Below are 15605 nucleotides of genomic sequence, written 5' to 3' on the forward strand. Positions count from 1 at the left end.
ATTTTATGTAATGTTTGCTTCATGTGTCTGTGATTGATATCTTAAAAGCTTTCATTTTCAGTAGTAGGCTCTTAAGAAGAAAGTATAGTTTTGCCACTGGAATGAAAAATTACGGTTTTACTTTTTCCGAAGTGGGAGTGTTGCTCTTGTTTGTGAATACTGGAAAAGTAGTAAGCAAATGTGTTTGGTGATGGTTTGACCAGCCCTTGTAGTTCATGGGTATTTTCTGGTTTGATCTCTAGGATTTAGAAACTTGCCTCTCGAGGACCAAATTACTTTAATTCAGTATTCATGGATGTGTCTGTCATCGTTTGCCTTGAGTTGGAGGTCGTACAAACATACAAACAGCCAGTTCCTCTATTTTGCTCCAGACCTGATCTTCGATGAGTAAGTATTCCTTAATGGCCCTTTTCAGTGCAGGCTGGAAGGATTGCTGTCTTTATTTGGTTTTTCGGGCATACTTGCAGTCTAAGAAAATTTCAGCTAATTCTGGCTTAAAAAGCAGCTGAAGGTTCAGTTTTTTTCAGTGGCTCACATTTCAATTGCCAAAGATTTGATTACTGCTGTCTACTTCTCCTTATGTATGGGGATGTGTTCTAACTGGGACCATCCCACTGCTTGGAAATGTGACTGATACACAACCACAATTTATAGAAAAGAACATTTTTTGGTATCTGCTGGAGCTCGGAAAAGTATCCAGCTTCTAGGAAATGTGAATGTTTAAATTACTGGGGTTTTTCAGAGCAGTCATATAATGGTGCTTTTGTTAACAATATACAGCTGTTCAATGTGTTTTCTTGACAGTCTTAATTACCCTTCTTTGCGACCGTGAAAGAAGCCAAAATGTTTTTTCAGTAATGAAACATAACTTCTTTTATGATGCATTCAGACAAAAAGAAGGATCAACCATTCAGTCTGAGTATGTGTTCCTTCATATTTTTTGTTTGTATGTGTTTAGTGCTCTGCTTTTGATGACTATAATTTAATTTCTGTTCCGTTCTCCTAGTGTTTATTACAAGACAGTAAAGTCAAATATCTTAAGTGAATGGCACAGGCAGTCAAATGGGGCTTGCATCATTTGCTTATCCCAGAAGGTTGGGGTTTTTTTCCAGAGGTAAAAAGGAGACATAATCAATAGGATGTGGGTGCACTTGAGGGGGAAAAAAACAGGCAAAGAATTAACAAAAAAGTAACTTATCACTTAATCTCCTGCTGCATTCTGAAATCTCTTTCTTGGAAAAGATGCTTTGTTGCTGTCCATCTTCATAGTCTGTCTTTGATTTAGGAATCCTTAAATAATAAATGAATATGAGATGGGTCCCAAAGCAGTGAGCAATATCAAATGAGGATTGTTTGGTTTGGGTTTTTTTTTTAAGAGGAAGAACTGGTGATTTACTTCATGTGGCTGAAAATGTAGTGTCAGCCATTTTCCTTGTTGAAAGCACCTCCATTATGACTTGAACATTAGAGAATTGTCACAGGAAAAAAAAAAAAAAGGTATCTGTAACTAGAGCTAAGTGAAAAAGTGAACTTTGAAGAGTTTAGTTCTCCTGGGGGAATGTAGACTGAAAGTTCAAACACGACAGCAGCTTTCCCTCATCTTAAGAAAGTCAGTCAGGGGGTCAGAATTTATTGGACAGAGAAATCAATCCTGCTTGCAAATGAAAGTGTGTGCATTGCTTGCTCTTGCTGTACTGCAGCTAGAAGCAACTTCGAGAATTTGAGATCGTGAGTTTTGTTCTGCAAACCTTGAAGATAGGCGCCAGTAGAATTATACTAAAGTTGAGGTGGGGATTCAGTTGGAAAAAGGAGTGCAAAATTAAAACATCCCAAACCAGATATGTAATTAAGATAGTGGTCTGGTCTCCTGTGTATTTGGCAATATCCTCATTGCCGAGAGAAGGCGATTGCTTATAAATAGAGGAAAGAAAATTTCCAGGAGATGTGAGAGGGGGACAGGGCCTTTTGAAGTAATCAGGGCAAGAAATTTCCTTGGAGGTAGGACGTTTGGTGTTCAGTCTGAAACAGTAATGGGCACATCTCTGGAAGGGGAAGGGTTTTCTTTGTATTTCTCACTCACTGGGCATCACGGCAGGCATTTGTTCCCAGTTTCTTGCATTGCCACTCAGGATGGTGGTTGAGACCGCATTTGGAGTCCGAGTTTAGGGTTCTCTGCCAAAGTAAAGTTGTTGAGAAACTGCAGAGAGCCAGTGGAGGCTGGCCAAGGTGGTCAGGGCTGACTGGGACAGTGAGGGACCTGATGGAGCAGTGCGGATTCGATTGCACCCTTCAGCTTCCTAATGAGTTGTAGAAGAGATGCAATCCGGCTCTTCGTGGAGGTGCTCGGGGCAGGAAGGAGAGTTTGTGATCCCAGGTTTGGAGCAACAACATGCTGCCTCCTGGGCAGCAAGAGAAGACATTTCTGAACGAGATGGTGAATCAGCCAAGCAGGTGCCCAGGGGGACCTTGGAGTCTTGGTCCCAGATGATGTCCAAGCCTTCACTGGGCAAAGCCCCAAACAGCCTGCTCCAATGTCAAAATTAGCTCTGCAGGGAATAGGGGGCTGGACTTGAGACCTCAGGAGATCCCTCCCAAGCTACTGTTTTGTACTTCTAAGTTAAGAAATGCAGTGCTTTTCCCAATTTTGAGGTAAGGCCAGAGATTATTTACTAGAACTGTACAAGCTGGCCAGTACAGTTCAGTGTAGAAACCATTCCCATAATACAAAATACAGTGCATATTTCTGTTCATGAAGTGCTTTGGAGCTTTGCTCTGAAACTGCTGAAGGCTGGTCTTACCTTTACTTTTTGAGTACCATGAACTTGAAAATGTGCTGTGTAATTATAAGCACTGGCCTTTGTTTCTGTGCCACAGGGTTTATTAGACCTCCCTGAGGTTTACTTGGTGAAACTTTGAGTGTTTTACTGCCCTTGGCATTTTAGGGCATTTATTAATTGATGCAGAATGAAAGGGGGTGCTTTACAATGCCTTTCCTTTTACTGGTTTGAGAGAGTTACATTTCTGTTATCACCTGGCCAAGATTTTTTTGGTATTTCTTCATATTTCTTAATTTCTTCATTGTGTCTGGAGAGGTCATTTCCTGTTTCTATACAAGAAAAAATAAGAAATGCCCTTGACCAAGCTCTTGGTGCCCCAGAGGGTTCAGCATTTTCTTCAATGAACAGTTAAAAATGAGTGAAAGTAAAGGTTGGCATTCGTGGAATTATGTGGCTTTGTTTTACATTAAATGAATTTTCCGTTTACTCTTAACTACTGTGAATAAAAGGAAGTCGTAATGTTTCTGGAGGGCCATGATATATGATCTTGTTTTCTTTCTTGTTCTGAAGGCCTGTAAACAAGGCCAATAACAAATGAGGATCCGTGTTGTTAATAGCTGTTAAATGGAACTTTGATTGTATAAATACAGTGCAAAATGCCTCCCTACTTATATGTGGTTTGATTTCCTGTTAGGCTTGTGGAAGACTGGAAGTATTTGTCTGCCTTCATTTAGTCATGCTACCTATCTAATTAAGTGTACTGTTTTTCTTTATGGTTCGGGCATATATTACATTGATTTAATTGGGCTGAACTGAACACTGAGATTTAAAGTAAGGGATAAGAAAATGGCTGCTCAGCCTGTGACAGAAATTTCTAAAAAGCAGCCTGAAAAGAGGCATAAAAGAGAGTGTTTTATGTTGTGTTTGTGTAAGTTATGGCATGTATAGTTTCTTAATCCACTTCTTTTGAAACGTAGTAGCTGTGATCAAAACTAATATTCTGTAGATACAGCACTAATTTTAATCCACTGTAAATCTTTAGAAGACTTATACAAATGACACCACGTAATTCCAGTTGAGGGTAAATACACTTAAAGAATGACTGCTGCATATGGGATAACATTCAAAAGGTGTTGTAGTTATATTTGTAGGCTGTGCAAACTCAAATTCAAGAAGTTGCAAAATTCCAAAATTAAGGTGGTCTGCGAAATCGTAGTTTAAGCCCTGTGGGTTCATTCTTTGAAGATTGTATCCTTAACAAAACCCTTGAGTTATGCTATCCCCTAATATTTTTCCTACATGCCTACTTTGATCAGGTTGGATAAGATGTAAGGATTATGCAGTGAGAGACTCTTGGAGGTTTTTTTTTTCATTTGTTGTCATTGAGGAAGCCTTACCTTGAATGGATCTAGGGATTTTGGAGAACAGAGATATTAATGGGAAAGATTTTCTTAAGACGTGGCAAAAGACTGTCCCTGATTCAAACCCTAAGCTCTGAGACTTTCCAGGTTCCTACTGCAAAAATAACAGAAATCCTGCAAGAAAAAAACCAAAACAGTCTATTTAACTCAAGGGAGGGAGAAAATTTCTCTTCAAGATTTAACCAAAGACTTTAGCTAAAATTTTCTAATCTAATTCAACCTGAGGCAGGCACATGTGTGGATAATCTAAGTCCAGAGCATTAAATGGGTAAAATCATACACAATTGAAAGCAGAAGACAAAGCAGTGCTTGCTGGAATGGGTGCAAGAACAAAGCAAGGTCTGTACAAACTCAGCTGATTTTCAGGGATTCTGGCTGAAGGTCTACAAAATACTCTTTATTACAGGGAGCAGCCTTAAACAGGATTTCTAAGACATGCTTCGGGAAGGTAGGGCAGTTAGTTGCAACTTCCACTGCTCTTTCCCTTACTGGATGAATTAATCATAGAACTAATGGCTAAAATGACTCTTTCCCTGGCTGTGCCCTTTTGAGGGAAAAGTCCTCAATATTTTTGAGAAGAGGTGGTGTGACAGTTCATGTCTGCAAGAAATGGGCCCAGCCTTTCAAAAGCAGGAGTTTCTGTCTTTGCAGTGCAGAAGTCAGATGCCCAAATTCCAGAGAAAGGCAAGGGATGCTCCTTTTTTGCTCAGGTTTTAACGGGCTCAGGCAGTTGCTGTCCCGCCGGCTACTGGTGACAACATCCCAGGTATCTGCTTCCACCCATCCATTAAGTCAGGGCATTGGCTGGCAACCTTTCAGAGGCTCAGGAAGGAATAAAAAGCATTTACAAGTGCAGCACTGCCAACAGAAACCCAGCAGGAGCCAAGGCACGGAATGGCAGGGATCCTCACTCGCACAACGTGGGAAACCAGTGGGAGCGGTGGGACATGGGCTGCCTTTGGGGCCATGGCTCCTGCTCCCAGCACATCTCCTCCTCCCAGCTGGAAGCCAGAAACTGCATCCCTCATGGCAAGCTGCACTGCTTGTCCATACCTTCCCCTAAAGGAAGATGCATCGTGGCTTCTTATTTCTCCTTAAGGCAAAACCACAGCTGATGGTACTGATGATGGATATTAAAACTCAAGGCATGCTCCTCCTCTATATAATGGCTTGTGCTAGCATAAAAGCCCCAGAGGGATGGCCCAGCCCTGGAATTCCCCCACAAGTCTTGATTTATTTTTTGCTTTTAGGTTTAACATGGTCTCTCTGTCGATTTCTGCAGGGACCTCTGAAAAGACTGAAGATTTCAAAATCATTTCCCATTTTTAGCAAATCTACCCAAATTGCCTCATTTACCACTCCAGCCTTACCTGGCTGTAAAATAGCAGTGATGTGGGATACTGGGAGAGTTCAGTGATGCTGAGACACTGTGTAGAGACTCTTTAGTGCGTTTAGGTACAGCATCAATATTTCAACAGTATTTTGCAAATGCACTGCATGACTAATGTGCTGTGTGTTTTCTTGCTCCTTTGATTTTTCTCAGTTTGTCATCTGCGGCACAAAGAATAAATCACAGGTGCAGAAGTGTGCAGGTTCTGAATTTCCCAGCCATTGCACTTCATGCTGTGGTTGGTTTTTTACCCTAGTCAAAGACTTGAGGGTTTGCCTAGTGAAAAGCAGCAGTATGAGGTACCCAAAATTACTGAACTTGAAAAACAGAGTTTAAAACTGGGGCCGGCTTTCACAACCATTTGGTTCAGTTATGTCATTTTTCCATCTCTGAAATTATTGTGTTATATCATATGCAGCTCGGTCCTTACAGTAAAAATGCTTCAATAGAGACTGTATTTTTAATATTATGTACAAAACAGTAAGAGCAGGATATATATACTGATGGATATATTTTTACTTTTATTTTTTTAACAAATATGTACCATGTATGCAATTAACAAAGTTTACTAATTGATATAAACAGCACCTTTAAAGCATAAGATTTTGCTCCCAGTAAAATAAAAATGGAGTTTTGCAAGCATCTCTCATGCTATATCTTTGGTAATTGCCTCAAGCATGAAGTTTTTAAATTTAGAAGGATACAGAGGTTAATGTTGGCACTAGATGAACAATAGAGAATACAGTTGAGGTAAAGCAGATGAGGTAGAGAGGGGCAGGAAAAACAGCTTCAGTACAAGGGGATTTCTAGGAAGTTTCTGTGCTAATGTTGTCATGGGATGTTGATGGGCAGAGGATTTTGTAACATTGAGGAAAGCCGTAAAATTAAATTAAGAATGACGTAGCTCAACTGAAACGGCTAAGATTGTATTAAAAATCTGCATTTAGTAATTATGTACATTTTTTAGTAAATAACATTGTCACATACATTCCTAAACCCCCCATAACATGCCTATGGAAGATGGGATCATTCGGATTTGGTGTTGCGTAAGGCAGTGCAAGGATACAGCAGCCTCTCCGTGCCCTTTCAGTGCTGAAGCCTGTAAGTCTTCCTGGTGTTCTGATTTCTATGGTAACAGCAGGAAGATAAACGTAATAAAATAAGCTGAATATTTAAAAACACCTTTTTTTTAAATTATTTATTTATTTATTTATTTGGCCTCATATACCTCAGGGCTTAGGGGGGATAATTAGTTAGATCATCTGTGAGTGGTGATAAATCCAATAAGAAACTTCCCTTACTGTTTAAATGATTACTTTTTCGCTTTTACATGCGGCAGGATGATGGGTGTTAACCCTTTTGTCTTCCCCTGCAATCTGTTAATCCTGTAGTTTCTAAATTTAGATACGTTTTTGTAATCTCTGTCATCTGGCAGTCTCCAAATCCCTCATTTTTAATTATTATTGCCACAACCAGAGTTGATATGAGTTGTTAGTGTTACTTTTTGTTGATAAATTGTGTGTACAGTCGCTGGTCTTGTTAAAATGTCAGCAAGTGCTCCTTGGTGATCCTCCCTGCATGGTTTTGGTTTGCATGTATTATTTTGGTGAGGAATACTGAATTCAGGCAAAGTGTCAGTGCAACGGGGAAGTGAGTATTTTCATCAGTAAATTTTTTATATACATTGTTACTACTATTTACTTTTTTATGAAGTGCGGCTCAGTTGCCATCCAGAGAAGTATGTAAAGGGATTTTGTTACATACCCACCCCACAATAGTGCAGACAAAAAAAAAGAAATTTTGGAAAGCTGCTGTCATACCTGTACATAATAGATGTAACACGCATCAGCTAGATTTTCCAAGTCTTTATTTTGGGCTTCTTTTCTTTGTAAACAGGTCATTGGTTGGGCAAAGCAATAGATTTGGTTTCTTTGCATGAATTTCTAAAGGCTCTGCCTTTTAATGCCTCTATCTCTAAACACTTCTTAAATTTCAGAAGTGTTTTGGTTCAGACTGTGAAGCTATAAAGGAAGACAGGAGATAGAATAGTGTTGAGGAGATCTGTAAGAATGGGAAAGTGTCAGAAACTGTCCCTCTAGCACAGATTTTTATCCTTTAAATTGGCCAGAGAAAATTTAAGATCAGGACAAGAGGCTTCTTCATTTGCCCATTCTAGCAATAGGTACTTTCTGAATGTGAGATTGCATTTGGACAGTTGTGCTTAATAACCCTTCTGTGTCTTTCTCTGAGAATTTGCCTATTACCTCTTTGAATACATTCATAATCTTGATATCTGAAATGTTCTGTGGCAGTTGCTTCTGCAATTTAATTATGCATATTTGTTTGTTGGAGATATTTCTAAAGCAGGTGGCTGATAATTTAATGAAGTGCCACTTCATTCCTGTGTTTACAGTAATAGTGGATATAATCCTTCTCATCCCATGCATGCCATTTATCACTTAGATCTCCATCAAGTCCTGTTGTTTCTTTTGTGAGCTGAAGAATCAGTGAGTCAATTTGATCTCCCCTTGTATATCATTTGTCTGCTATCTCTGGCCATCCTCAGCTCCTCTCCTCATGCTTTGTATTAACTTTGGGAGGAGACCAGACTGACACGCTGGATTCAGAGCACAGTGGATGCAGCAGCAAAATTACAATTTCTGTCTTGCTCTAGACTCTTCTCTGACATCTTTGGTTTTTTTGATGAACACTGAACAAGCATTTTCAAAAGGCAGAAGCCCACAAAACCTGTCCCAAGTTACACCTGGGGCTCTTTAATGTGTGATGTTTGTTAATCCAGTTATTTTGTGTGTATGGTGGGAGACGACTGTACTGCCTGCATTGTCCAATCAGTGGTTTTCACCTTCCATTTTGTCAGCCAGCCACTCAGACTTGCAGGATTTTTTGGCAGTCTTTCACAGGCAGCTCTTGATTTCATCGCAGAGGCATCAGCGAGCTCTGTCACCTCCAGAGGTCGGATTTTTCTCACATGATGTATGAGCATAGTTCTCAGCCCAGGCCCTAGTGTGGAGCTCCGTGAGACTTCCCTGGTAACCTCCATTACTTGTGAGAGATGCCCATTTGTTATTACCCTTGGTCTCCTATTTTTAAGCTGCTAATAATCCACAAAGAGACGACCTCCTCATCCCTGAGCTCTCTTTAAGAGCTTTCAGGAGATCTTTTTAATAGCTTTAAAATCCAACCCTGCCGTGATTGCATCCTCCCATACCTCCTGATGCAAGGCAATGTGCAGGTCCTAGACCAGTAATTACCCACGCTGGCATGCTCACAGAATTTATTAGAGCCCATACCCAAGCTGCATGCCCCAGTTTCCTTTGTGTGGAAACCAGGGCAGGGGAGAGGAGGAGGAGGAGGAGAGGGTTGGTGTTTGCTTAGGTCTCACCCCATATGGCTGTGGGATGCAGCTAGACCTGGCATGTGCAAAGCATTTCCGTCGTGCAGACGTCGCCTGGATGCACCAGAACATCGTCAGGGTGCCCTTACGGATTCGTGAGACGTGACCCCTCTCTGCCAGAGTTGTGCTGACTTTCTTCCCTTACAGCATGTTTATTTATCAGCTCATGCTCTTCCTTGAATGGTTTTGCTCAATATAGAACTGGAGCTTACTAGCCTGTGGTCTCTACTGCTCCCTTTTTCCCACCCTCAGACCCATTTTAAGAAATCAGTCACGTTTGTCGCCTTCTATGACTTTTATAAGGGCAATTTAAGCAATAAGCTGCACAGCACAGTTAGTAGTTCAGCAATTCCGTATTTAAGTTGCTTTACAGCTCGTGGATGGATGCCATCTGGTCTTGGTGATTTATTACTATTCATTTTACTGTATTTTTTTTTTCTTTATGAACCCTCCTCTACTCGCACTTGAATCTGAAACTATTTCTCACACTTGCTTACGGAAAAGAAAGAGTGGTGCAGAGCCTCACTGGGCTCCTCTACAGAGAGCTCTGATGCAAAGATTTTATTTAACTTTTCTGATCTTTCTCAAACACTTCATTTTCATCTTGCTCATCAGTTGGCCCAGCAGATGTTCTGGCAGATTTCCATCTTGTGATGGGTTCAAAAGGATTTGACTGTTAGTTTTTACAACTCTAGTATGAAGACTTGCCCAATGACTTAACATTTAGCATAGACCATAATTACGCTCTCCTGTCTCAGCATGACTTTGGGACATCCTCAAGCATTTTGGGAGGGTTTTTTCTCACTTCTGTCAAGGTCTTAGAACAGAGGTTTGTTCCTTGCATGTGTCTGGATGTGGTGCTGCTTTAATCTTCCTGCTCATCGATGAGCTGTTGGCTGGCATCTCCAAATGCCTTTCACATGCACAGAGCTTGCTTCTGCTACTTCCCCTGCAGAGTTAAATATGAGCGAAAGAAAAATTAGGAAGTAGTTTTTTCTAAACTGGCATGAGAGGAAGATGTGCCTCCGTTGACTTCCAGAAAATGCCAGGCTTTGCGTGACAGCATGAGCAAAGTCTTAATTTTTGAGGCATTGTTGGCATAAAAGGAGAATTGCTGCTGCATGTGGAATATAGCAGTAATTTTGTTGATGAACCACTGCAAGTGACAATGAGCCCTAGCAGAATGGATGTATAAAACAGTACCTAATGGGCACCTTTTCTGGCTCTCAATACCTTTCTCTGATGAACTTTGAAATGGGGTATTTATTGCCATGTGTACATTATCTTCACTTATTATTGAATGTGTTATTGAAAAAGCATTTTGGTAAAGGCATAATTATGTATTTTCTCATTTAAAACTCTGATTTGTCTCTTTTGAAATGCAAATGCAAACCAAAAGAGAGTATTTGGTATCAGCATTCTGCTAAGTGCATAATTAACCGTTAATACCAGCATATACTTGGGGTTTTTTGCTATTGATGTGCTTGGGATTTTAGGGTTACATAACTGGGTGATTATTAAGTTGGATTTTACCACAAGTTCTCTGTTAGTGATTGAGAGCTGAAACTCTCCTTTGGCAATCATTATCCGTGGGCCGTCGCCAATTCCTTTGTTGATAGGCATAAAACAGGACACTTGGCTGGAGCTTTTAAAGCAGCTCTAAATTTCTTAGTATCACTTATCCAGGATGGTATTCTGTAGGGTCACCATGACAATTTTCTTGTGAGAAAACTAATTTTCAGACTTAACTTCTCTAAGTTCAGTTTAAAATTGCCAAGTTGAATTTAAAAATTGCCAATTGCCTGGGTGGCTAAAGGCTACAAAATAGCAGCTTAATGTGTGTAGATCTGTTTTAATGTGAAATTATCTTCCTTGTCCAATTATCAGTGTTCACCGTGGTGGTCCTGGGTCTAGTCACTATTTTGTCCTGGGTTTGGCAGTGCCCAGATTGGCCACTGGTGCAAAGTAGCAGGCATTTTTGCCTTCCTGGAAGGAGATGACTCTAAAGCTTTGCTTTAGGACTTGAAGGCAAAGTGTTGAAGGGAGTATGTTTTGTCTCTTTCTGCTGTGGCTTGCAGACTAAGCAGAGATTAGAAAGTGCTGAGTAAAAAATAAGTACTGAATGAAAAATCACAATTGAATTTTGCCTGAATCCTGCATGTATTTTGGCTTGGGTTTTGATCAGTGTGTTAACTTAATGAGGCTGCTCCAGTACGGGTGACTCTGGTGGCATTTTTAATGGCTTCAGGATGGGACACAGGTGTCTGGGCGCAGTCCATTGAGCGGAGGGATGTTCAGTGTTTCCTGCCCCATGCATGGAAGAATTGGTTCAGGTAGTGGCATTCTGTTACCACAGTAGGAGCTGTTGGAGTAGAATACTCCCTCAGGAGATAGTTGAGTATTGTGACAATAATATGGTTTTTTTCTTTCTTCAAGAGCCTCAGAACTTTTATCGAGTCAAGAAAGCCCTCCTAAGGCAGGCAAAATAATTCAGACCGAGGGCTTGTTATGATTTAGATGATTTGAGCCACTGAGCAAGGGCTTCTGTAATCCCATGGCCTGGTCTTTTTCCCTCTTTATCCCTAGTATCTCTGCCTTGCCCTCAAGGTGTCTGGTGATGTTTTTACTCCTCTCTCTGTCAAGTTCAAACTGACTTCTTTTTGGCATGAGGGAAAGCACACCTTGTTTTTGGAGGCTTCCAAACAGGTCTTGACTTTCAGGCCTTTTGGCAGGCTTTCTTGTTGGGCTTCATTTGTTGGATTGGTTGTTTGTTTTGGTTTGGTTAGAGTGTCAAGTGCTTTCTGAAGGTACCTGAAATCAATTTATTTGGTGGGCAACCTTCAGATGGATACAGGACTTAGTCTAGCAAGGGAAAGGCTCTTGGTTATAAAATTGGAAATTGTGCTTACAGTGGTAAAGTATGAAATCAGAAGACACAAAAACTATCTTTGATATCAGAGTTTTGCTACCAATATTTCTTGGTCTCTTCCTAAGTCTTTTCTGGGCTACAGAGGCCTGGGGACTAACTCAGGTGCATTTTTGCTCCTTCGAGGTGCTGTGAAAAGGAGTGCCTTGGCCGATTTTTCCTTGGGATTATCAGCAAGTCACTTAAGTCCTGATGAAACCTTAACACACCCACCACAGCTTTCTGTTTATTCACTTCTCTGCCTAATTTAGGAAGATGCCTTGTGCTGCAGCTTTGAATAGTACCCATGAGAAAGTAAATAAAATGTGGTATCAGGTTTGGTTTGGGGCTGAGTTTCGCCTGTCAGTGAATATTTCTTGCTGCGTGGGTTCCTCTTTTTGGTTACGGTCAGTTGAGTTGCAGTTTCCATCCTCAGCGAGGAGATTTACGATACTGGGCTTTCTGATGACTTCATAAACCATGAGTTACTTATTCATAACAAGCTGTTTCTGTCCAGCCTGCCTGCAGTTCCACAGGTCTGGATGCGGCTGCCTGGTTTCTGTGGAGGTCACATAATAAGGGTATGATGAGATACATGACTGGTATTTAGGATGGCTTGCCTTAAATGGTTCCCTCAAACCATCCCTGCTCTCCCGGGGTGACTGGTCAAATCCAACATATCTGTTGTAGCTGGGTGGTTCCAGTGGGAATTGGGCAGAGCAGTGCTGGTGGCAGCACTGGGAAAGGCTGGTGGCAGCAGTGGGAATGGCTGGACACCCTGCCCATCCGCAGGGCTGCGGGAAAGGTCAGACAAAATGTGAGCTGGGCATTACTTTAAGCCTGTAAGGAGACACTTGGGGAACTTAAGATGGATTAACTTAAGGTGTAAAGTTTAAAGCGTATTATTATGAAGGAGGATTAAGCTAAACTGAGCTAATGACACCACTTCTGAATGCGTATCCAAATAGCGGATTCAGAGCTTTGGCTCCACGCCTTTTGTTACTTAAATGTGCTTACCTTCTTAAATGTCCCCATAAAAATACCTGCCCTTAGATTCCAGATCTTCATATCCTCTCTTTTTCATGTTGAGAGGTTCAGATGCCGTATCAGAGGTGGTTGGTTGGTTAGGATTTGCCTTTTTTTATCCATCCTTTTTTTTTTTTTTTTAACATAAAGGTTTGTTTTAATTTTTCCTTGTGATGGTAAAGGCATTTTTGATGACTTGATGGCATTGATTCTTAGCTGATGTGTTTGGTGATGACAAAAATAACTTCGTTCATGTTATGCTGACATGCCTCAATTTCTCTGTGCCTCTTCGCTTTTATCATATTTCTATTGCTTTATTTTGTTGCTGCTCTCAAGGTGTTGGATATCTGTGATGTCAGCATCTGAATTTTTCAAAACCTTTATCTTTCATTAAACAGAGTCATGAATTAATTAACATAATTTTTAGTTGGTAATATTTTGTAAATAAGTAATAAATCAACTTAATTGATTTTTCAGGCAGCAAACTGATTTGAAATAATTTGTTTGCTGTATATTAAACAAATCACTTAGTAACTCATTCTCTGCATAATTTTATCTCACTACAAACAATGCCATCAGGTTTTCCTTGAGGGCAGGCCTAGAGAACAATATTTGTAAGTAGATAAAAGAATGAATATGTAAAAGACAGAAAGAAATAACTAATCCAAAAACCCCTGACTATAACTGGAATTCTTCTATTTAGGCAGTCATATATAAGGAAAACAAGTATAAAGAAAAACAAAAGGCAGAAAAATTTGGATGTCAGAAAAAGTGCAATGCAATGTAAAAAATCAAGGTTTTGAGTCAACACTTTTGCAGTTAGCTCATACAGAGAATGTTTTGCCACCAAAAACACCCCGTAAAAAACCTGAGACAAAACTTTTTCTTTTCTTTTCTTTTTTTTTTTTTTTCTTTTTTTTTTTTCTTCTGTGTGGCTTATGGTATCTGATGAAAAATCTGTCAGTTCTCTCTGTAGAGGTCAAACACGGACAGGGATGGTGGCAGTGGCTTTATATTCTGAGGCTGGAGGAACAAACCTTGGCATCCTGCAAAAGTAATGATGGATGTCATACATTGCTCTTACTTCGAGTGCTGCTGTCTCTGGCCATCTGAGATATACTTTAACATGTAGAATTTAAAATACAAATGTCCTTTATTAATCATTCACCTTTTGACTGCAGTGTGTATCCCTCAGAGCCTCCTGGGAGCAGTTTGTGATGCATAATAAAAGCTAATACGTATGGCATTACTCCTACTATTAAATTTAATTTAAAAAAAAAAAAAAAATCTGGAAGTTCTTAGTCTCAAGAAAAGAGGGTGGAGCAGGGGAAAAGTGCAGAGCCCATCCAACAATGGGGAGTCTGCTTTATTAGCATTAAGGAGGAAAATGAAATTGCTCTGGCAGTAGTGCAATAAAACACCAGGAAGATTATGTCTGTCTTTGTTTGCACACAGTATGATTCTTCTCTTTCACCAGGCACTTTGTATATTTGAAAAAGCAGTTGCTTGGTTAAAATAAGGAGCTGAACTTCATCCAACTCCTCAGTTATACGAAAAAATGTTAGCAGAAATACAGACAATTGGTTTTGAGCAATCAAAAAAAAGAAGAGTAGTGGTCACTGAACAATTATAGGACCTTGTCTATATACCTCTGTATACACACACACATATATCACAGTTTCCGCTGAGACAGGCAGTTCTCAATGACTCTTTGCTGTAGCTGTTGTGGTTTGAAATGGAAGCTTCAGAAATTTAGCAAAATTCTAACTAATTCTACCTGAAACTTAAGCAGGATACGTTAGCCTGGGATTACTTCAGAGAAGAGAGAGAAGGTCTGAGGTTAAATTTATGAAAATATATTTAAAGGGAAAAAAAAATGGCATCTGGATACAAGTCATGTATCCCAATTATTTTATGGTTAACAGGCGGAAGTCTTATTGAATGAGTTCCTTGTTTTATATACTGCTTTATTCCAGTTTATTTGCGATTACTATTTTGGGCGAAAAAACCCCAAGATTTTTGAATATTTCAGTGTTTGAACAGGTGTTTGATGTCAGCTGATGGGGGAGTGTATCACCTACAGCAGGCATTCAGTGGGGGTGTAGGTTTCCCTGTTGCAGCAGCTCTGACCTCTTCAGCAGGCACCTTTCCATCAGCCAGGCCAGAGCTGAACAAACACTGACAACTCAAATACGTTTGAAAAGAGTTTTTCCCCTTCATTAATACCATCAGAGTCTGCTGCCTTTCCTTTTCCACGGTGTGCCGGGCAGTGAGGTGAACTCCGCCATGCTCTGGAGATGGTGTAGGAGCAGGGTGGTGCCCAGGTGATGCCCCTGCAGGTCGTGCTGTCCCGTATTTACGCCACGGCTGTTGTTCCCCTGTCTCCGCAGGGAGCGGATGCGCCAGTCGGCGATGTTCGAGCTGTGCCAGGGCATGCACCAGATCAGCCTGCAGTTCGTCCGCCTGCAGCTCAGCTTCGAGGAGTACACCATCATGAAAGTGCTGCTGCTCTTGAGCACAGGTGAGTTGGGCCCGTGGTGATGTAGCAAGGTCTGAAAATATTCTGGTTCATAAAGAGATGCAGTGGTTTTAACCAGCTTGACAAAAGAGCCAAACTGTTTCCAGCTGGGCCGCAGGAATGAGCCTGGGTTTATGCCTTGGGGTTTATCCC

At 40.6% G+C, this 15605-nt stretch overlaps 1 protein-coding gene across 3 annotated transcripts in view; it reads left to right on the forward strand.

Moving 5' to 3' along the window:
* NR3C2 (nuclear receptor subfamily 3 group C member 2) overlaps positions 1-15605 on the forward strand; it is a 190069-nt gene that overhangs the window by 158849 nt on the left and 15615 nt on the right. For all 3 annotated transcript variants that reach the window (XM_066186504.1, XM_066186505.1, XM_066186503.1), the window contains 2 exons: positions 243-387; positions 15325-15455. In XM_066186504.1, the coding sequence (XP_066042601.1) occupies positions 243-387; positions 15325-15455 (276 nt within the window). The remainder of the gene's footprint in view (positions 1-242; positions 388-15324; positions 15456-15605) is intronic.

The sequence above is a fragment of the Chamaea fasciata genome, unplaced genomic scaffold (assembly GCF_029207755.1).
Source record: "Chamaea fasciata isolate MVZ Bird 193981 ecotype frontalis unplaced genomic scaffold, bChaFas1.0.hap1 SCAF_6, whole genome shotgun sequence".
In the NCBI taxonomy this organism is placed as follows: domain Eukaryota; kingdom Metazoa; phylum Chordata; class Aves; order Passeriformes; family Sylviidae; genus Chamaea; species Chamaea fasciata.